Here is a 22,327-nt window from a genome sequence, read left to right on the forward strand (position 1 = left end):
AGCAGCTGGCCTGGCTATTTAACCGTGTGGGAGAAAGAGGAGGGGGCTCTGTGGAGCAATAATCTCCGCCGCTGCAGCAAATGAGAAAGGAGCATCATCACTCGCGTAATTGAGGGAAAAGGCTATTTCTTGCATGGAACCTCAAACAGCTTTTTCAGTGACACACTCACTCACCTGAGGACCTGAGGGCTATTTTTGAATTCATTCAAACAAAAAGTCTGTGATAAATCATTTATCATCTGACTAAAGAATATGAAATAAACTACCCAAATAGCAGGCAAATAAAACTTTGCTGCGTGGAAACAGGAATTAGGAAGAATTAAAAAAAAGATTTAATGTCACTTCTAAGTATTTAAATATACCAGACACATATTTTTTTCATATGGCTCCATTCTCCTTGTGTCACATATGTCATATCTGTCTAAAAAAAAAAAAAAAAAAATATATATATATATATATATGTCTATGGAAAACAAAAATTCAATTAAATAAGGACCTTTTTTTTTTATTATTATTTATGTATAACTTTTTTATGATAACAGTCATTGAAGAATTTAAATAAATTAATTCACCATTCGGCTGCATTGGTTCGGATTTGTCTTCCAACTGATTTTTTTTTTTTTTTGATACATTTTTTATGGGTCTTTTTTATTTGGTAATTTTTTTCCCTACAAACAACTGTGAAAAATGCTTTTAAAATAAAAAGTGAAATGATTTTTTTTCATTAATTTTTGAGCACATTTTTCCATCATGATTCACATACAGATAATTCCTTTCCATGGGTCACCATTGTTATCCACCACATCAGCCTCCTCACCATTCGTTCACCCCTGAATGAAGCCGTCTCCTGCTCTTGCTAATCGCTGCAGGTATCAAACTGAAGTGCTGACCACAAGACACTTCATGAAGTTATCAAATGAGTCTACATTTTAGAATACACTTCTTGAGTATGAAGGTGTTTCAGCACCGTAATACTTTGATGGTTCATCTTGCAGCGGTGGTTCAAATCTGGTCCCTTGGCCATGATACAACTTGACTGAAGGCATGAGTGTGGGTCCATCTTTAAGGTCAAAGTATATCCAATCTATCTTTTCGCTTTGCCACAGAAATATGTAATTATTATTGTATTTAAATGTTGCTGTGAGGGATTACGATGTTGGGTGGAGCTCCCCATGAAGAGACCCCTTCAGTGCTGAAGTAGATGGTGAGGCTGGTCTGGTGAGAGGGAAATGATAAAATCATTCTCTTGGTGCGGCTGAATCTCACCCATCATTGTTGACCTTGTGTTGTTGAAAGCGGGTTTCTTTGTTTGCAGACACCTCTACACGAAGAAGAGGTCAGGGTTTAAGAGGATTCAAGTGTAGCCCACCTGCCATCATTCCACAGTGATCCCAGCATGCCCCCCTTTTAAAATCCATTCCTCTGCACTGTAAGCACCTTGGGGCTCTCGTGCACATAGCTTAAATAAGCTGCATGTTTTCCTTCCTTTAACACCGTGAGCCTTTTAATAAGATCAAGGCAATCGGTGGGAAAGGCCACACCCAGCAGAATCAAGACAAAGGAGCGCTGCGCCCGACATGCTTTATTGATCAGATACCGAGAGCTTTCTGTGATGGACGGGAGTTTAACTCTAAGTCAGATCAGACGTGTGGATTCATGTGGCTGATGCACATGCTCGGTCTCATGTGTTCTGGGACTGGAGCCCCGTGACGTGGGCGGACACAGGCTTTACACAACCACAGTGGCAGTGGAGGGAACTTCCTCTTCTGTCGATCGGAGTTTTCATAGTAGATGACCATATTACTTTACAGCTGGTGCATTCATTCGGAAGCCACTGAAGGAGAAAGGAGCTCTTATGTCAGAGCCCAACAACAGCTGTAGCTGTTTGCTGTGCTCATAGTGTGTCACTCGACTACCTTTCCCCTATAAGATCAGCAAAGCATGAGTGAGCATGTTTGCCTGTACAGTTAAGCATCTTATCATGTGTTTGTCTGTATGTATTACCATAATGCTGGAAAATATTCCCCATCACCATAGCTTCAGCCAGACCTGAGAGCAGACAGATCAAACTTGTGGGTGAGTTGCCTTGAAAACCTTTTTTTTTTCAAATCTGCTCTTTTCTAACAAAGATGATAGTGAATGTAAAATGTTAGTTGGCAGATTATTTTAGGGCCTCTCTATACAGCTGTAGATGTGCCTTTTATTCTTCAACTTTGTGGCATTCTTTAGTCATCTGAGGGCTAATAAAGAGCCATGTCATGATTCAGCTCCCCACAGACACAATGGTCAACGGTTCCCTGACTTTCTCAACTGATGTATTGTTGAAGCCTGTTTTCAAATGATCATGTTTTTTGAGACTATATTATCTCTTATCTCTCTGTGCGTGCATCCAAAATCTAAGGGTTTTTTTTTTTCCAAATATAGGGCCTCTTTTTTTTATAACATTCTTCCAAAAGTTTTGTAAATATCTAAACAATTCAACAAATTCCTGAGCAAAACTGATCCCACTGGCGAGGAGCTAAAAAAGTGGACTTTTTTTAATATTATATATTTACTCTTAAGTGAATCATGCTCAAGATACATTCTTACCAAGTATGAACACTGACCAGTAGGGATGCGCACAGTTAGACCCCTAGTGGTGCTTGTACCCCCGTCTTTTTTCACATTTGAGAAAAGTAATCCATAGTTTTTCTTCTTTATTAAATACTAGACAAAAAAGGCCACTCATCAATTCCAAAGTGGACAACATTGCAATTGATACATTAAAGTTTTCTGTCTTGAGAACCCGTCCCCCAAAATATAATATGCCTGCTAACCATAAATGTGTAATCACTGACTCCATCAAATTGCAGCAGCAGAGAGAGATCAGATCAATCTTGTTCATTCATTGACAATAGTCATTGTTTGTTGATATCTCAAACTAAGGTTAATCTCTTACAGGGCAACAGTTGTACTCAACGCCTGGCTCACACATTGTGAATGAAGTCCAGCATTGTAGACCTGCATCATTTTGTTGCTGGGATTCAATGTTTCTCATTTTTTTACAAACCTCAATACTGTTGACATACATACAGTACAGCAAAAGATAAAAAAGTGAAGTGTAAAAATGAGCCTCTGATAGCAATCTGGAAACTCAACTTCCTGCAGTGCAGTGTGTGGTGCCCTAGTTAAATAAGATTATTTTCCGCTGGTGTGACTCATTCTTCAATGACGAGTGCCTTGTTTACCACACAATATTCAGCACATGTCCAAGCGAAAGCTCCGTGAATCAGAAGTGGAACCTTTTGAAACTTGAGCTGTAATGAATGACGCTGGTGACACTTTAGAGAGAGAACCTATGGGACGCACCGAGCTTCATTGTTAGAATGTAACAAGAGCAGGGACGTGTCAACCCTTACGTTTGTCTGACCCTTGATGACGCACCGAGGTGGGTGCATTTTTTTTTTTTTTTTGCTCAATGATCAAACACCCAATTCTACTTCATTAACACTGACGTCATTTTCACTCCATGTGAGTGCAGGCTTTGATCTGGGGCTTTAACAGATCCCAGAGAAGACCTGCCTCAGCTGCTGCCACAGACTTATATGTTCATATTTTTAACCATAGAATTGATGTTATTGAATAAAAGTGTTTTGTTAGCAACAATTTTCATAGTTGCTTGTTCAGATGTTATTTACCTAAATGAACTGATCGATGAGTTATGTGTTGCTGAGCAGTTGAGTGAATGACGAGATGGTACAAAGTGTTGGCAACAACAGCATCCAGTGGATTTGAATATTACATTATATATTATATCTACGCCAAAACTGGTCCGCCTTTCCACCAATAGCTTGTAAAGATACACTTGTATACATGTGTCGTGTCTGTCTACGTGACATTTCTTCAAGACCTTCTCCAAAAATCGAATCTACCCAGGCTCTGTGTTGTTTTAAGTGCACCAGAGATGTTCCCTTGTCATAAAGGTGTCTGTGATTCAGACATGTCTGTCCCAGTTCTGTTCACTTCAATCAGGAGGATTTACTCTCTGTGTCTGAGCATCAAGGGCTGGCTTATCTCACCCACCACAGTACCTGGCTAAGGACTTAAGAAATTAAAATAACACTCGCCTTTTATGAGACAACGCAGCACAATCCCTCGGCTGAAGCTGCAAAGCTCACACGAGATCTAGCAGCAGGTGCATCGGCAGAGGAGGTGATCGCACGTGGGGGTCTGGACTCTCCGACTTTTAGAAGTAAGTTGATTATTCAAGAGTAAAACCCGATATTGTTACAATAACTTGAATCGATTTACTCAAATTATTGGTATTGGTTATTTCTCACAATTATTTCAAAGTTTAAATTTAAATTAGTTGTTAAAACAGGTGATCCACTGTGGCGACCCCTGAAAGGAGAAGTCGAAAGAAAAAGAAGACAGATTCTCTGACATTCCTTCTATACTCTGTACTGTAGAGCTACAGTATGTAACAATAGAGCGTAGTGATCCTTGTCAGACCCGTGACGCCAAAGACTGTAACGTGATGTCTCATTTCAAAACTTTATTGATACTCATGGACTCTCAAAGTTTGCTTTGTGGTCTAAAAGTTGGCAAAAAAAAACCTAAATGCACAACAAAGTAAACACGCTGCAAAATGTGAAGAGAGAAAGAATTTTTTTTTCATGATGCAAATTCAGGCAAAGAATGCTAAAAACTACAATAAAATCATGCAAAAGAGAAGTGATAGAATTGAAACAGTTATTTAAAGTAAGTAAGTACATAAATAAAACATGACATATTTTGCCATTTGAAACAAGTACATTTTCTGCAATTTGTTTCTGCAAATAGCCTGGCAAAACAACAACAGAGTGTCAGTAGCTACAGTTTTGCACAAATGAATATGGATTTTTTATAGGACTTAAAGCACTTTGGCCGAGATTGGGTGGTGTGCCTCGGGATTTTTTCAATGAACCAAGAGTGTTGCGGCGAGAAAAAGGTTGAAAACACTGCTCTACACATAACACTTTAATTCATAATTGTTTTTATTTAACCCTATTGACATCAGGAGTTTTGATGACACACAGAAAACGTACAAAAATAATCTCAAAAATGTCTGTGTTTAAGTTACTAAATACAGTTTTCAATACATAACAAGCCATGTCATTAACGCGTGAAAAAATAAGATGACAATGTTCTTCTCTGCCAAAGAACAATCAAACAGGCTTCCCATTCATGACAGAGGAAAATACCCATGTTATTTGAATTTCCACTGTCAATTCAAGGCCTGGCGACACATTATGGTGAGCATCCCGGCCTTTCACCTCATCCTAAGGATGGTGTTTGGACAACTCTCCAATCCCAACAGTGAATGGACTGCTTACGTGCGCTTCCTGGCGTAGGACTGCATCGCTTTAATTAGCTCCAGAGAACAAACAAGAGCATATGCCACATGGTGACAGACACCAGTGTGTGCAGGACAATAGACGCCACCGGAGCCATAAACACCTGCCACATTCAGAGGAGAGTCATCACACACAAGACAACACAGGAAGCCTCCTGAGCTTGAACCCATGTCTGAATGCTGCATAAAAATCAAGCTGGTGCGTGTAAATCAGTCTTGTTTTCAAATCAAGTACAGAAGTCTTTAGTGCCAATATAAAAGAAAAGATGAGAAAAAATACAATGTATTGTTCATCAGCATCCCCAATAGCTGCTGCTCTTTCCAAGGCCATCAAGTTCCTCGGATAGCTGGGTGTCTCTCTGGAGACAGCTTCTCTCAGGAAAGACAATGGAGACAGCCTTCATTGTCCAAAAGCATCATCCTGTGAGGAGTGTGTAATACTTGACCGGCATTCTTCGTCCCTTCATTATCCTTCATGCTCACCAGGCAACAGGCCAGTCCTGAATGGTTTTCTCAAATAAATCAGAACATTTTTAAGATTGATATAAAGTAATCAGTTGCTTCAGTTTTCTGAAAATACACATCATAGATTAATGTATTAACTTTGTGATCTGATACAAAAAAAGGTTTTCCTTCCATTGTTGCATTTTCTACTGGCTAGTATTATTTTTAAAATGTTTTGTTTTATCATTTCACAACAGCAAACAAGAGGCTCACCTTAAAAAAAACAAAAAAAACACACTTTTGAAAAGCACATTATCTGCGATAGCTGACAGGTCAATGTATGACGGGAGCGACGACATGAACCTAAACACTGGTTATATAAGATTTATGAATCTATGTGACAGGAATAGCAAATGTTTCTGCTGAAGGCCTCTTTACAGGTCAACGGAAACAACAGCGGTTTGCGTGGGCAGAGTTGTGCGTGAAAATAACTGACTGACAGTCAGAATCAGCATCAGAGAAAGCGGACATGCTTGAGCATCACTCACTTATGAAAATATTTATTGGAGGAAAGCGTCAACAAGTACGTAGGTGGCTTGCTACACTGCACACGAGGTCAGATCAAATCCAAGACTGGCAGGCTGGCAATGAGATTTGTCGGAGCAGCAGGACACATCACAGCTTCCTCCTCATCTTTTTTGACACAACCTGTCACGGAGCAATGCTGGAGGATACGCCGACTGTGAAAAGCACAGTTTATATGCTCCCCTAAAAGGGCAGGCATGTTCACATCCACATCATTGGGACTATTTTAAACAACAAGACGTGACTCGCTGATAAACAAGCCGACCACACTTGTTCGTACCAAATCAGGGTTCTTCTCTCGACTGTGTTTAATCCCAATGACTAATATCTAACACACACGCGGTGGGTCCCAGGATTTCCATTAGAAAGCATGTTCTGCATTTCAATCAAAGCTTTAATTAAAAAGCTGCCGTATTCACACGGCCCAATAAAGTGCTGTGGAAATGCGCAGGTTGCCCTGCTCTTATCCATGAGTGGGCGAAATGCCGCATTTGGAAACCAAATGAGGATGTTGTTGCCCGTCTCCAGGCTTTCATCTAATTTCATTGTCCCCTCTGAGTGACTGTCATCGTCTGGTAAACACTTGATGTTGTCATCAGCATCACCATCATTACCCATATGCTTGGAGCCATGACCCAACACACACTTAGACACATAGATTTATAGGTAATACAGAGGCATAGTAGAAAAATAAATACAAGCATTATTAAGAAAAATAGGAAATGTATATGGATTGCATTTTATTTTTCTTCCTGCTCAAAAGAATCCCATAATATTTCAGCACAAGCTGTGAACTCTTTTGAGCGATTTATCATCCTAATAAGACTGTACGGCTTCTTATCAGTTCAGCACATCCTGAGTAAAAAAATAAAAATAAAAAAATGTTAAGAATTGCAAGCACGATGAGATTTCGGTGTTTTTAATCCAAAAATAAAACATTTCTAAAAATCATTTTTAATGAAGACAGAAGGGAGTGGGGTTTGGACAACCACGCCAGGTACAATGGAAATCCTCATGGGAGGTCAGGGAAGTCTGTGGCTGCTTTCAGGCAGGGAATTGTTTCCTCATCACGTCTGCCAACCGGGGATCAACTTCAGACAACACAGACTGCAGGTGCTGAAACTACACAAAGGGATGAGAGTGGAATTATGTTGTTTATTTTCCACAAAAGCAACTCCACACCTTAACACCACTTGAAAACCAATCCTTAACTATGTTTGGCATCATTGACAGACACTGTATTTTTAGAAGGAAAATTAATAGTAGACAAATCCGTTGAACAACAATTGACTGTATATCATGACAAATAATATTTCATTCACTATATTGTCAGCAATAATTTGTTTGAAGAGACTTCATCCAACCAAAAATTTAATGAGCTTTAGTTTGATTAAGCCAAGGTTAATTCCTGGCTCACAACTATAACACTACGTTCCTCAACCACGAACATGCATTTTCACTCATATTTCACTTCTCCAGGACGCCGTCTTTGATCGAACAATCTAATATTTAATGTCAACATGTCCCTGAGCTTTGATCTTGTGCTAGCTAACAAACCGGTTGACCAAGAATGGCAGAACTATCTCAACAAGCGTGCTGGTGTCACTTCTTTAGGTCTGCAGTTTCTGTCATTTTCAGACCTACACCTGTTTTTTCACCAAACTATCATCTCCACTGACACACAAAACAATTCTAGAAAAGTCAAATTAAATTTACTATGCGCTTTTCAAATGGTCCAACAAAAACTGGGTAGCAATATACTGTAGCGATGTATGAAAACATAGTGATACAGCATTATACTGCAATACTTTGACCTCCAATATATCAATACTTAATCTTTTAATATACTTCATTTTTTTGTGGGAAAAAAAAACCAAAACGCTTAGCCAAGTAAAATACGTCTTCTGCACCTCCACTACAGTAGACAGCAATGAAGAGTGACTCTGCTGTATGTCACCATGGCATTTCACAAAACAACACCCGCATAATGTAAAGCTGTGTACCGGAAGCATCTTAGCTTCCAAGTTAATCCATGAAGCACTGACAGTAAGTTAGGTTGTTTTCAGCACTTTGCAAAAGGGAAAAACAAGAATAGGCATTTCTTTGAAAGACGGTTTACCGTCACATAATATAGCATTATTGTGATGACATCTTACTGTTACCCAAGTATTGTGGCGTTCTTATCACAGGAGCTCTTATCCACAAAAGAGCTCAAAGCGAAATGTAAACTATGAATATATAAGTTAAATAAAAAGAGCATCAATCAGAACAGTGTGATGAATGTTTAACAGGCAGGTTGTTTGGCCCATGTGATAATTCAATCTTCACTTAAAATAACCTATATACGTGCCTTGGCCAAAATGTATTCAACGAGATTGAGATTACTTACGGCGTTTTGAAAGTGTGGCAGTAAAGAGCCTGCTGCAGAAAGGCAGTTTTTCTCGGTCAGGAGACCTTTCTTCAACAACTCTGACAGTGTTTCCTACAAACCCACAGAACACTTACTTTAGAGAGCGACAGCGATGACACCAAAGACCGTTCTCCAGACGAACATTTGGTCCTACCTGAGATATGTTACTGCAAATGTCTGCGAGGAATTCAGCTGTGACCTCAGCAAGACTCTGAATCTGCTCATCTTGAACCTCATCTTTTTCCGTTGATTGATCCGCTGACTTGTAGTGGAACTCAATCACCCTCAAGATGGTCGCAACAAGTGACAAACCTACAGAAATAGACACACAATATCACCTTCAGGGACAATTACACAAAAATACTAAACATGATAAAGGAATCTGCTTGCAGAAGCCCAAAACGTCATGTGATTGAATTTAGGAATTGAGCACATCTATCGCATTTTTGCATATGCTGTACACAAATATGATCCCTTACTCTACATGGTCTCTTGTATGACTTAACCGACATCTGACCAAAACCTACTTGTGTCATCGCTGCTTCCCCACTGGTCCTGGCAGCCATACAGAGTCTGTAACACTGCAAACGCCAGGAACAAGACGCTTTTCTTCTCCTGCAGTTGAACCGGAAACTCCTCTGTGTGGCTGAGGTCCTCGCACACAAGCTCACTGAGAAAATTCCAGAGTGCTTTCCCTGTTCCCTCAGAGGATGCTGACACGAAAGAAATGGATATTTAAAATGCAGAAAAAGTTCAACAGTGTTCACACAACAGGAGAAAATAACACCGCATTTAGACCTTACCAAAGGCCAGCATGCCCTCTTCTACAGTGGTCAGTAGGTGAACTACATGAAGATACGTTTCCAGCCCATTTGGACTCTCAGATCTAGAAAAACAACACAATTATAATGTAAAGTGTGCATATGAGTTCAGGGCGACATTATGAATCTGTTTGCACACCTCACACTGGGTCGATACAATGAATAAAAGGACAGTTATTTAAACGTGACAGTTATCACATCTCATCTTTCAAGTGCTAAATTACTCCTTCACACCTGTGAGAGTCAAACACAGGGGTCCAACAAAACAGACTTTCATTTTCAAACTCTACCTGAGTGTCTTGGTGGCCTCCAACAGGCAGGTGACTAAATCCAGATTGCTGTCAGATTCTTCACTCTCCTCACTGGCTGGAGCAGGTGCGATCCAGGTTTTCATCAGCTCTTCATCGAGGTCAAACAGCTTGTCCACAAGCTCTCCCACTTTCTCCAGCAGCTCGACTGTAAGACACAAAGCAAGACAGTGTGAGGTTTGCTCATGTATAAAGGATGTTTCAAAGTGTGTTAAGAAGGAAATATGCATGCGATTAATGTTTCACATACACCCATCACACAATGAATCTACTGGCTAGAGACTTGGATGATCTAAAGCTGCCATGGTCAGTATGAACGGCAGAAATGTACCATAGGTGCTCACAAAGGCAGGCCTCTATGGTCAGGGTTATTGCACCAACTATCTTTGTTGGCCATAAAGCACCTTTTGCACTTTTCCGCTTGCCTTGAAAATGACACCCAATCAATACAAATACAATAAAATTAGTTATATTAAAAAATGCTAAACCTGATCGTGAATTGCTTTTAATATTTGCAGATGCTCTGATGCACTGCGTCAGAACTTAATAATGGGCTTAAAGTGTTCTAATCACAGACTCCAAAAATTTAAACTAGAGTTATGAGTCAGGGAAATCCACACAGTTCGTCAGGCACTGCACAATTGAACGTCCAAAAATATTATTTTCATACTTTCATAGCGAAAGTTGAGCTCTTTAACCGCACTTAAATAATATCAGTATGTTGACAGTTTGTTCAGCCAACAAAACAGTAGTTTTAGATAACTACTAAAACTTTACGTCAATAAAATCTTGTCAGGGATAAAATTGTTTTTTTTCCCCTGCCTTGAAACAACTTCACCAGTTAGTAATTCATAAATATTCCTGTGACAACTGTTCCTTCCTTGGAATACAAGATGGGTACAGACCATGACAGATGTGAAGCACCAACATGGAATACCGATTTGGTCCAAAGCAATGGCCAGTAGACATCATCAAATGGGTCATTCATATGTATAAAAAGTGAGTATGTAAAAAGTGTAAATGTGAGGTACTGTTTGTTGAACTGCACATGATGAAAAGAAGGTTCGAGCGCACTGATGTGTGACGTCGTATCCGTTGAAGCCACAAGGAGCTGACGTCTTCTTGAGAGACGCATGTCAGCATCAATCTGTAAACAACATCAGACAAGATTAATATTTCTCGCACAGCTGCTCTGTTTTTCCTCCTTAGAAAGAATGTATGTTGCACCTGCTTGTTTCCAGAAGGGTTGGAGGATCGGAGTCGGCAAAAAGAAGCAACAGCACCTCACTGGGGAGACACAGGGTAATAAATGAGCCATTACACTTATGAGTGCTGGCATTTTTCCCCCATTATAAGGTCATTGCTTACCCCAAGGCTTCATTTTGGCTGAGAGACAGACAAGTGTCTGGAAAACAAGCCATGTTGCCAAGGATGCCCACACAAATTTCCTAAACATCAACAGAAAATACATTTAAACACAAACTAAGATGACAGTGAATGCAGAAAAACAATGTGGACTTACAGTGAGACGTGGACAACGAGACTTTGCAATCACTCCAAGCAGGATGTCAGAAGCTTTGAATTCCATCAAGAATCCAGCCACATCCTATAAATGTGTAAGCAAGTGAAAATATTAAAAATACTATTCATATTCCTAACTAGCCAGAGCATTTAATGAGTGAAGTAGAAAACCACAAATACTTAATAGTCCACAAACTGTACCTTATCCATTGCCATGTCCCAAACTTTACACAGATCTTCCTCTTCCTCATCAGTGATCTGTAGCTCATCTGCAGACTCTTCAGAGTGTTTCGCAACAATCTGAAAATAACAGTTTTTTCAATTATAACATAAATCGTAATACGAAAATATCTATAAATAATAATAAAAAAAATCACATGATTTGAGTGAAGTCAACATATGACCAGAGCACAACAATGAATAGATTTATTAAACTATAATATGTGGAATACAGGGTATTTAACAAATCCTGTCTTTGGCCAAATGTTCAGAGCTAAAGACGGTAGTTGGCTCACTTGGATGAGGTGGGTCAGGGTGCTGAAGAGCCAATGCTTGCTGTACACTGTGTCTCCAATAGCATCCACATCATCTTCATCTGTTGAGCCAGGCGGTGGTGAGGGGTTACGTTCCATTGTGGGAGATGAGGAAGTCTGATGATCCTCAGCCTCGTCCCTATTCCCATCTAAAAGACAATTATATGACTATAGCAATGACACTATACACTAAAAAACACACGCTTTACTGAATGCATGTATAATATAAGTACAGTGAAGTTGTATAACAGCACAGAGAAAAAAGGAAAAATATTTTTATCTTGCAGAGCACAAGCAGCATTCTGTGACTACAACGGCTTTTCCCTTCAAAAAGTACAAAAATACAGGACAAGACGAAGCTTATAGATTGTTAACACTATATAGTAGCAAAACAAGGACACAAAAGGCGACACTTTGCCCACTAAGTCAAACAATTACTTTCAGAGTGGACTCACCCATAATAAACGTGTTATGTGAACGCAAATCTCTGTCAAACAGATGTAGACACTAAAGCCCATGAAACGTATCAACCATCACCCGCTCACACAGCCGCCATTTAATGAACAAGGACATGTACGCATGCGCCGCATTACCCATGCGCCTTTGCGTGACTGACGTAGGTGAAGCTGTGGATGGCGCCATCTGGGGTCGACAGCGAATAATGACAATGAGCAAGTTGACGCCTTAATGTTTAAATTCTTCCTGCTTTTGTGTTCATATTTATGCATCCTATTATACAAACCTATCGGAGATAAAAAAAAAAATGGATGAAGCGTATAGGTGGGCAAGTATGAAATTCCTTGCGTTCGAATGCGCACAAAAACAATTATGTTAGCAAAATTGACAAACAAATACTAGAGAAAACTATTCACTTTAGGCAGCCGGACTGACTGAGAAGTTGATTTATATTTGACAATTTACCTTCATGCATCACGTGTGGAGAAAGGATATTGAAAATGTAATTAAATAATTACGATGTCATTCTAGAATAAAAAAAGTTGTCTGTTTGTTACGTTTTATAAAACATTTTCAAATGGAATTCTATTTTTATTGCATACATGCTGTATGATATTATTACTCTCTACATACAGTGTAGGGAATGTAATTACTGTAAGAAACCATATCTCTACAATTAATATATCATCATAAATATCATTATTTACATGGTCAACCAGTCACTTGGGATCGTGACCGGTTGACCCTCCGGCTGAGTCGATTTTTAAGTATAGAAAGAGAGGGCTCCCTCAGTTCCCGGCCCCAAAGTGACAATGAAATAACATTCTGCATTTGTTTCATTAAAAATCAATAATTAATAGCGTTTTTGTCATGATCGTCGTGAAGTAAGTCGGTGAATCTTGTGTCCTCCTTGAGTCAACATGTTGTCATTGATGACCATCCGCCCAGTACATCATGCAGCTGTCCTGTTGAGGGAGTGGTTCTTTGCCCTGTTTGCACATGGAGGTTCTCAAAGTTATCGTGAACATCTGTATGTTCTTAGACAAACTAATGACAAGTTAAACAAACAGTTTTTATGGCATGACCAACGTGATCAAACGAAGCCCAATGTGGAGATGTCATTCAGATAATATATATATATATATATATATATATATATATATATATATATATATATATATATATATATATATATATATATATATATATATATATATATATTCCTTTGTGTAATATCAGACACAATATCATAACAATCTTCTGTTTTTTTAATATAGCAAGGCATATATGTACTGTGAATTTCAGTCAGAATGTTAAGTTATTTAACTGGCTAAAATAATACATAATTTTCACTGTGCTAAAAAGAACTTTTATTGCAATGTAAAGTGGTTGATTTGCCTAACCCATTCTGTCGTGAGGGTCTTGTCATTGAAATATTAAATAAGAAACAGATGTGGGAGAGTGTTCCTTCAGTCAAACTGATTGAGGATGTACGAAAGGTTATATTCGACTTGTGGAAGAAGTCAAATAGTTACTTGGCATGTTTGCTGAAGTAATAAAAATTCCCGCCAAATAATGTGTCAATAGATGATCCCGATATAAAAGGGTGTCAAGATCGAGCCCACTGCTGCAAACATGAACTGGACATTGGTGTGGTTGTGTGTTCTCACTGTCTCTGTTTACAGTGTCAGTGAGGTCCATGCCAGACTGGGTGAGACTTTTCCATCACAATTTGGCAACACTGCAAATGATTTCCAAAGTGAATCTTCAATTTTGATTAATATCATCCTGAATTTACTGTTCTTCCTCAGTTCGGAATCATGTCGGCAGCATTTGCAGCACTTGGGGCAGGGAGCACTTCAAGACTTTTGATGGGGAAATATACCAGTTTCCTGGCACTTGTGAATACAACCTGGTGTCTGACTGCCACATGATTTACCAGGAGTTTTCTGTTCACATGAAAAGGACGCAAGTGGATGGGAATCCCACTTTGAGTTACCTGTTGGTCACTGTCAACAGCTTGTCCTTTAACTTAACCAAAGGCCTGGTCACTGTAAACAGCCTGCCGTGAGTACAATGAGATGAAATAAAACTAAACATGAATGTATATTCTGACAATTATTAAGTAATTTTCCTTTTAGTGTCTCACTGCCGTACTACAATGGCGGAGTACAAGTGGAACAAAGCGCGGTTTACGTGAAGCTTCAGTCGACAGTTGGTCTTGTTGTCATGTGGAATGGTGACGATGCTGTCATGGTAAGGCTGCCTTCAAGTGTTTTAATATGAAACAAAAACTGATCTTTCGTTTATTTATTAATTTTTTTACAGGTGGAACTGGATCATGACTATGGAAGCCGCACTTGTGGGCTCTGTGGAGATTTCAATGGTCTCCCTGTGCAGAATGAGTTCATTCACCATGGTTGGTTCAAGTTTATAATCTACTGAAAATACAAGTATATTTCCATAATCATAATCTTTGTCAGACTATAACTTCTGTGTAACGTAGGTCGACCAGTCGGATATATCGAATTTGGCAACAAACAAAAAGTTCATCGTCCAAATGATGATTGTGAGAACCCCAGCGAAGACGACTATGAACCACTGGAATCTTTGATTGATTCATGCAACGAGTTTGTGAGTCATATTACAGCTGATCAATTGTGATCGCCATTCATGCGAGTCAATCTTGTAAAAGTACTGATCATTAATTTCCTACAATCTTAGCAAACCCCCTGTAGTCAGATGCTACGTTCAGATTCCTGGAGCCTGTGCGCAGAACTGATCGACCCTGAACCATACATCCAGGCCTGCATGCTTGACATGTGCGGTTGCTCAAACAGCACCAACTACTTCTGTGTCTGCAGCACCATTTCTGAGTTCTCCCGCCAGTGTTCACACGCCGGTGGTCAGCCTCCTAACTGGAGAACTTCTCAGTTTTGTGGTAATTGTTTTATACCGCTATACCGAAGATTATTATTATTGACATGCAGTGTTTCATTGTCCTGAGCATCAGTTTATTTGAATGTCACACCATCTCCACAGTCAAGGACTGTCCATTTAACATGATTTATGAAGAGAGTGGTTCCCCTTGTTTGGACACCTGCACACATCAGGACACAACATCTGTGTGTGAGGACCATAGAATGGATGGCTGCTTCTGTCCTCCTGGTTTGTGTTTTTTTTTCATGCAATTTTTTTCATATATTTATAGCGACAATTAACATGGCCAACTTACCTTTTTCAGAGACAGTATTTGATGATATCTCCATGAGAGGCTGCATTACATTGTCTGAATGTCAGTGCAAGCATGACAGAATCTACAATCCTGGAGAGGTCCTCAAAGAGGACAGAGAACTTTGGTATGTCAGTTTCTTCTTGCATTTGTGTACAAGACTGTTACTGCTGCCATAAGCCTTATTGCTTGAAAATATTTTTTCCACTTTTTTTCATCTAAATTTCTTGTAATCTCAGTACATGTTTTCTGGGCCAATGGTCCTGTGAAAGTCTTCCTACACCGTCCACCTGTGCATTAGAGGAGGGTTCTCATGTCACAACATTTGATGGGAAAAGCTACGTTTTCCATGGAGATTGTTATTACACTCTGGCCAAAGTGGACAATAAGGTGAGTGGGACAGACTAAAGAAAAGGACTGTATGTGTGTTATGAAGACCTAAGCTATTGGCACTAATCTGGAAAAACAAATCAGAATTAATGCCACTGTTAAACAAGACCTGGTTAAATGTCAGACTCAACACTCCTTTATTTATGCTGTGCTCTGATAAAATGAAATCCCTGTAAACTGGCACGCCACCGGCACTCAAAACCTTAAATCCTGTTTCAGATAAGACAGCTATTACAATATAAAATCATTTCTCCTACTTTATTGTGAATTATAAGTATAAATAATTTTCTAGGATGAGTCAAGTCCAAAGTTTACGATCCTGGCCCAGCTGCTTCCATGTTCATACCAAGAGTTTGATACCTGTCTGAAGACCCTCAAAATTCTGCTCAACAACGACAGAAACAATGTGAGTAAAACAAACCCATCAATACATGTATTGAATATATTTTTTTCATGAGTCAAATGTTAATGTTGCTTTTCTTTTTTGAAAGGTGTTAATGTTCACCTCCGATGGGACAGTGAAGCAGAATAAACAGACACTCAGTTTGCCTTATCAGTCTGGTAGGTCACATGACAAGCTGCTTTGTGACATCTAATTACAACTAACCCTTTGCTTTATTTAAAGGTGACATCTACATTTTTCGGGCTTCCTCCTTTCACATCATGTTCCAGACCAGTTTTGGTTTGCATATCCAGGTGCAGCATGTACCTGTCATGCAGGTATATGTGAGCTTGGAACAGAGCTACATGGGAAAGACCAGAGGTAGCGTCCGCAACTATTAAGTAGTCAGTTAACAAATGTGCTGTGTTATTAAGTGAAAAACGATTTCTCAAGTGACTTGTATGTGAAGCAAAGTGGTCAAAATAGAGGATGTACACCCATTTTACACCCATTTCAACCAATTAACACACACACACTTTAACAACCAGAAGCTTGAGTGTGTCTGATGTACTTTTTGGCTCATTTATTCAAGGATTGTGTGGGAACAACAACTTGGTCTTGTCCGATGACATGACGACACCTCAGGGGATTGTGGAAGGAACTGCTGTGTCTTTTATCAATTCCTGGAAAACCAACCTCATGTGTCCTGAAACAGTTGAGAGAATGGATGACCCCTGTTCCCTTAGCATGGAAACTGGTGTGTAACCAATAATTTAACTAATATATATGAGTTAGATATTATAATAGAATCTATAATTAATGTGTATTTTTGGTAATGTATGTGATATAGTCCAACAGAAGGATTTGTTGATTTTAAATGATTTTTTTTTCTGTTGATGTTTCTACTGTCTCAGAGTTGTACGCAAGGCACTGGTGTGACTTGTTAATAAATCCAGTGAGCCACTTCTCACGTTGTCATTCATTGGTGGATCCTGACACATACTACAAGGTAGGGTATTGATGCGTCTCCAAGCTTTTGAGTTGTGATTCTACTATCAAAAATGTTTGCTGTCCTTCACAGCGGTGCACCTATGCAACTTGCAATTGTGATAAAAGTGAGGCCTGCCTATGTGCCGTTTTGTCTTCCTATGTTCGGGCTTGTGCATCAAAAGGAATGTTTCTTACAAACTGGAGAGACAATGTGTGTGGTAAGAACTCTTTACTTGATGGTTTCTTGTGTCAGGTATTAAATGTATTGGCATTGAATTTGAAATCCAAAATGTTGATCTAACTTTGAATGTGATGCTTTCTAACAGAAAGATACACAAGGAACTGCCCATCGTCCCAGATCTTCTCCTATGAAAATAAGAGATGCCAGTGGACATGCAGATCACTAACCTCCGTACAGCAGACCTGCTCTTTAGATGTATTTCCCGTGGATGGTTGCTCCTGCGCCGATGGTTTCTTTTTAAATGAAAGTGGAATATGCATTCCCCGAGAAAAATGTCCCTGTTACCACAATGACGTCTACATCAAACCTGGAAAATCCATCACTATCAAAGATGCGCGTTGGTGAGTCAGTCTTTGTGTGTAGCACATGACCATGCCATACCTAACCATAGCCCGAATGCTAAACCCTTACTGAGTTGTCATGTGAAGTAGTGTTTCATTTCATTCTTCAGCATTTGCAGTGGTGGAATTCTTCAGTGCCGTTCATGGGCAGCTCGCTCATTATCTTGTACGTCCAATTCTTTTTTAAATAAGGGGCTATATCAAGACCTTCAAAACCTAAACTACATTTAACTTCTATTACAGTCTGCCCTCCACACAAAGTATACTTCAACTGTTCAACTGCCTCCGCCGGAGTTCTGGGAGCACAATGTGCTCCAAGTTGTTTAAATCTGGATAGTGATTGTGTGAGCTATTTGAACATTTTCTTTAAACATTTTCTGAACGACTGTATTGCCTCATTTGCGTTTGTTAATTGTGTGTGCTTTGTCCGTCCAGGACTCAACAGAGTGTGAATCTGGTTGTCGGTGTCCGATTGGCCTCTATGACGATGGCAAAGGTTTCTGTGTGAAAAGGGATGAATGTCCATGCCAACACAATGGTGCTATCTTTGCACCTGGACGACAAATTCCAAACCAGTGTAACACTTGGTAGGACATGGATTTTTGTTATCCTTTTCAAGTGTCTACCATAATAGTAAGAGTGTAGACAGTGTACAAATATTGTTTATGGAATATAATACAATAATTATAGCACACTGCTAATCTGATGAATACACAAACAGTACATTTATGACATCATGAATTTGGTAATGTACTTAAATATTGTCTGTACATGTAGTATCTGCAAAAGTGGACAATGGGACTGCACACAGAACCAGTGCTCGAAGACTTGTGTAGTCTACGGAAGTGGTCATTACACTACATTTGATGAGCGCGCATATGGTTTTGAAGGGCTTTGTGGATATGTAGCTGTAAAGGTAACATGTTCTGTATCATTATATATTGTTTCTTGTACATTGTTTCAAACTCATTCTAAAGGAAATCTCTCAATTAACTTGTTCTTTTGCCTTTACCATTAAATTCCTCATTTTCTGCGCAGATGCCAAAACATATTTTCTCTTGAAAATCTGTCAATAAAAAATCACCTAATATTCCACACACTTTCTCTCAATCATAATGCTTCAATGTTATGAACATCCTCTCTCCAGTTTAACCAATGTCTCAATTGCAAAGGAAATCAATATGAAAATTCAATGACGATCAGTTTAAGGTGGTATTTCTCTTTAAGTGTTTCTCCCCATTTTTTTCAGAACAAATGTGGTAATAAAACAGTTGAGAACAACTTCAGAGTTATTACAGAAAATGTTGCATGTGGCTCCACAGGCACCACATGCTCTAAAACTGTCAGAATACAGTTGGGGGTGAGATTCTGTTTTTTTTTTTTTATTAGTGAATATAAATACTGTTTTAAATGATTGTACCTGGTATCCAACACATCTCTCTTCTCCCTCAGCGATCAGAAATCAAGCTGTCCAAGGGAAAACATGACGAGCTTGACACTGAAGATGGACCGGAGATAAGATACAATATACGTACTGTTGGCTTGTATCTGGTTGTTGACGCTGCTATTGGTATATCAGTTATTTGGGATCGCAAAACAACTGTTCGCATAGTTTTGATGCCACAGCACAGAGTAAGTTAATGTTTACTTATCATGCCTGTGAAGTGCTGTAGGTATATCTCCATTGTTCAATCTCTATTTTTTGGCTTATACAGGGAGAAGTTTGTGGCCTGTGTGGAAATTTTGATGGTGATGGACAGAATGATTTTACAACCAAGGGTCAGCTGGAAGTGAGCAGTGTGTTAGAATTTGCTAACAGCTGGAAAGTGTCAAGCAGTTGTCCAGACACAGAGGAGATTACTCAATCTTGTGCAGCCACACCAAATCGTGAACAATGGGCAAAAATGACTTGCAGCATCATTACTGGAAAAACATTTCAACAGTGCCACAACAAAGTAAAACTATCTTCTTGATGCAATAAGACAGTCTTCTGCCTTTTTTTCATTTCACAGTTTTTGCTTTATTCAAACAGGTTCCTGCACAACCTTTTTATGACAACTGTGTAAAAGACTCATGTGCCTGTGACAAAGGAGGGGATTGTGAATGTTTTTGCACTGCAGTGGCAGCCTATGCTCAAGCTTGTAATGAGGCGGGTGTATGTGTAGCATGGAGGACGCCAGAGATATGTCGTAAGTTCAGATATCAATTACACCAACCGCAAAGGTCAAATCATAATCCAGTTCAATCTTTTTTTACAATAGCTACTACTCCATGATTTTCCCTAAATTGCTTTCTTTCACTAATTTTGTCTGTTTTTCATAGCTGTCTTTTGCGATTACTACAACGACCCAGGTGAATGTAAATGGCACTACCACCCGTGTCACACACCTTGTTTTAAGACATGCTACAATCCAGATGGGATTTGCACCAATCCGATTCCTACCCTGGAAGGTAAGGAGATCATTTGTATACACAGTTGGTTTGCTCTTCACTATGTTGTTCTTTCCCATGCTCAGAGTTTTCCATGCCGCTGCTCTGTAATGCAACAAAAAGAAATAGAGCCAGTGACTCGTCACTAAAATTCTTATTGTTTTTAGGAAAAAAATAAATCTATTCTTTACAGAAGGCCTAATTTTCTTCCTTCCTTCTAAAACTACTTCAAAAGTTTTAAATGTTGAAGTCTTTATCTGCATGATGCAATAAGTCCCTCATCATAATGAACTGCTTTATAAAGTTCTTCCCCGTCTGTAACTTTGTGAGGTTACAAGGGGGAAATAAATGTGACATTTCAGTTGATTCTGCCTCCAGCACAGCTCTGCCAACCTCCTTATTAGATCGAGCAGGCAGCAGAGTCATGAAATGTGTGATACAAGATAGTTGCTGTTAGGGATGGTCAATTAATCGAATATTTATCGGGATTACGATTATTACCCATCCCCCCGACTTCTCTCATTATGTCTCGATGCACCCAAGCGCTGCACCACGCTTAGTCCCGATGAAAATTGACCGTGGGAAGCTACTGTGGAGGGCACAGTGAGCGTAAAAATGAATTAAAAAACTTGGAATATGACATCACAGCTGACAAATCAGAACCTCAGAAACATCTTTGTGTCCCAGCCAAGTGCCTGCTCAGCTGGAAATATTGTCTCCTGTCTCTACTGTTCTCTGAAGCCTGACCATACAGGTTGGTGTTTCTAGAGAGAAACATTTAACCTACATGAAGAAGGTTACATATAACTGTTAAGTGATTATTTAAATGTTACACAATTTTTTTATTGTAGTTCATTGTTCAATAAGGTTTGAAAGTTTAATATTTATTATTATCATTTTTGCCATACTCGACCAGCCCTAGTTACTGTAGTGTTTCACACTGATGATCTTCATCAACGCATGTGTATACAAACGACACACAAGCAGGAAGACTGGAGCAATTTGTCTGTCATCACAGGCAGAACCTCGAGAGGGAGACATTAAACACTGACATTAAACATAAACATGTGGCCATATTCCAATCATGCAGAGAGCATAAACACAGCTTTCTCCATATTTGCTCATGGCCGTAAGTTTGTTTCGGGAAAATAATCATTGCCAAACGTATAAAATAACAGTCTATTGGTTTCAAAAGAAGCTTTTTTGCATAATGTTAATATTTTAAAGTTTTATGCAGTTATATTGTTATACATTTATTAATCATGAAGTCAAATGCATAACTGCAACAACCAACTTACTATTGTTCCGCTTAGTCTGTCTTTTCCAAAAAAACAAAAACAAATAAAATATACAAAATAATCAAAATAACTGATTAGAATTCAGTCAGCAACAAGAGAACTGTACACTATTTTACATGTAATAAACTAAGTTGATGGCCTTATTTTAAAGGCTGAACCTAGAGGGTAGGGATGGGGGGTAACTTATTGTACACAATATACCGCCATAAACAATTTCCGTGATGTGAATTCTGTGGACCACGATAAATTTACTAAACATGCGGCTCATTTGTAGTGTTGGACTTGCATACATGAACACCACGAGACAGTGACGGTGCGCCATGCTCTCCAAATACACGGCACAGCCAACGTGTGACAGAGAATTTGGTGGACTTTGGTTCACGATCGTTGTTTTAAACTTATTTTTAAGACAGTAAACCTTTGATCATGACATTGGTTGCCTCTGAGTTTCTGGATTGGTGTTTGTTTTAAAAGATGGAACGGTCCTAATAGGTTTTCTGACATGGTCGTCTGCCTTGGTTCAAATCCACGCATGCAGGCGTCGTGTTGCGCTGGCGCCTCTGTGAAGCAC

The 22,327-nt window shown here is 39.2% G+C and overlaps 2 protein-coding genes across 4 annotated transcripts; one reads left to right on the forward strand and one right to left on the reverse strand.

Moving 5' to 3' along the window:
* Nucleotides 1–5,047: 5,047 nt before the first annotated feature.
* saal1 (serum amyloid A-like 1) lies at nucleotides 5,048–12,555 on the reverse strand. Its single transcript, XM_053885533.1, has 13 exons — nucleotides 12,452–12,555; nucleotides 11,979–12,145; nucleotides 11,665–11,763; nucleotides 11,465–11,548; nucleotides 11,311–11,390; nucleotides 11,170–11,229; nucleotides 10,974–11,089; nucleotides 9,925–10,090; nucleotides 9,617–9,699; nucleotides 9,341–9,526; nucleotides 8,968–9,125; nucleotides 8,793–8,885; nucleotides 5,048–7,525 (listed from the first exon to the last, which is right to left on the reverse strand). The coding sequence occupies exons 1-13, from the start codon at nucleotides 12,453–12,455 to the stop codon at nucleotides 7,448–7,450; spliced, it is 1,374 nt and encodes a 457-aa protein (XP_053741508.1). The 5' UTR covers nucleotides 12,456–12,555; the 3' UTR covers nucleotides 5,048–7,447.
* A 68-nt stretch (nucleotides 12,556–12,623) lies between these two features.
* muc2.1 (mucin 2.1) lies at nucleotides 12,624–22,062 on the forward strand. 3 transcript variants are annotated; one of them, XM_053884826.1, is made up of 26 exons: nucleotides 12,624–12,776; nucleotides 14,264–14,519; nucleotides 14,594–14,708; nucleotides 14,781–14,871; nucleotides 14,959–15,086; nucleotides 15,177–15,393; nucleotides 15,495–15,620; nucleotides 15,697–15,811; nucleotides 15,924–16,074; nucleotides 16,367–16,480; nucleotides 16,566–16,635; nucleotides 16,700–16,837; nucleotides 17,049–17,213; nucleotides 17,371–17,465; nucleotides 17,538–17,664; nucleotides 17,773–18,028; nucleotides 18,139–18,194; nucleotides 18,272–18,372; nucleotides 18,464–18,615; nucleotides 18,806–18,944; nucleotides 19,278–19,388; nucleotides 19,481–19,660; nucleotides 19,744–19,983; nucleotides 20,061–20,217; nucleotides 20,351–20,479; nucleotides 22,031–22,062. In XM_053884826.1, exons 1-26 carry the CDS (start codon nucleotides 12,764–12,766, stop codon nucleotides 22,048–22,050), a joined length of 3,462 nt encoding a protein of 1,153 aa, XP_053740801.1. In that variant the 5' UTR covers nucleotides 12,624–12,763; the 3' UTR covers nucleotides 22,051–22,062. The 3 variants fall into 3 exon arrangements, 2 of the variants coding, with proteins under 2 accessions (XP_053740801.1, XP_053740800.1); XM_053884825.1 differs by lacking the exon at nucleotides 22,031–22,062 and adding an exon at nucleotides 20,545–20,649; XR_008416514.1 differs by lacking the exons at nucleotides 18,806–18,944; nucleotides 19,744–19,983; nucleotides 20,061–20,217; nucleotides 20,351–20,479; nucleotides 22,031–22,062 and having other exon boundaries at nucleotides 19,481–19,514.
* The last annotated feature ends 265 nt before the right edge of the window (nucleotides 22,063–22,327 follow it).

Source organism: Synchiropus splendidus, chromosome 14, assembly GCF_027744825.2.
Source record: "Synchiropus splendidus isolate RoL2022-P1 chromosome 14, RoL_Sspl_1.0, whole genome shotgun sequence".
Taxonomy (NCBI): domain Eukaryota; kingdom Metazoa; phylum Chordata; class Actinopteri; order Syngnathiformes; family Callionymidae; genus Synchiropus; species Synchiropus splendidus.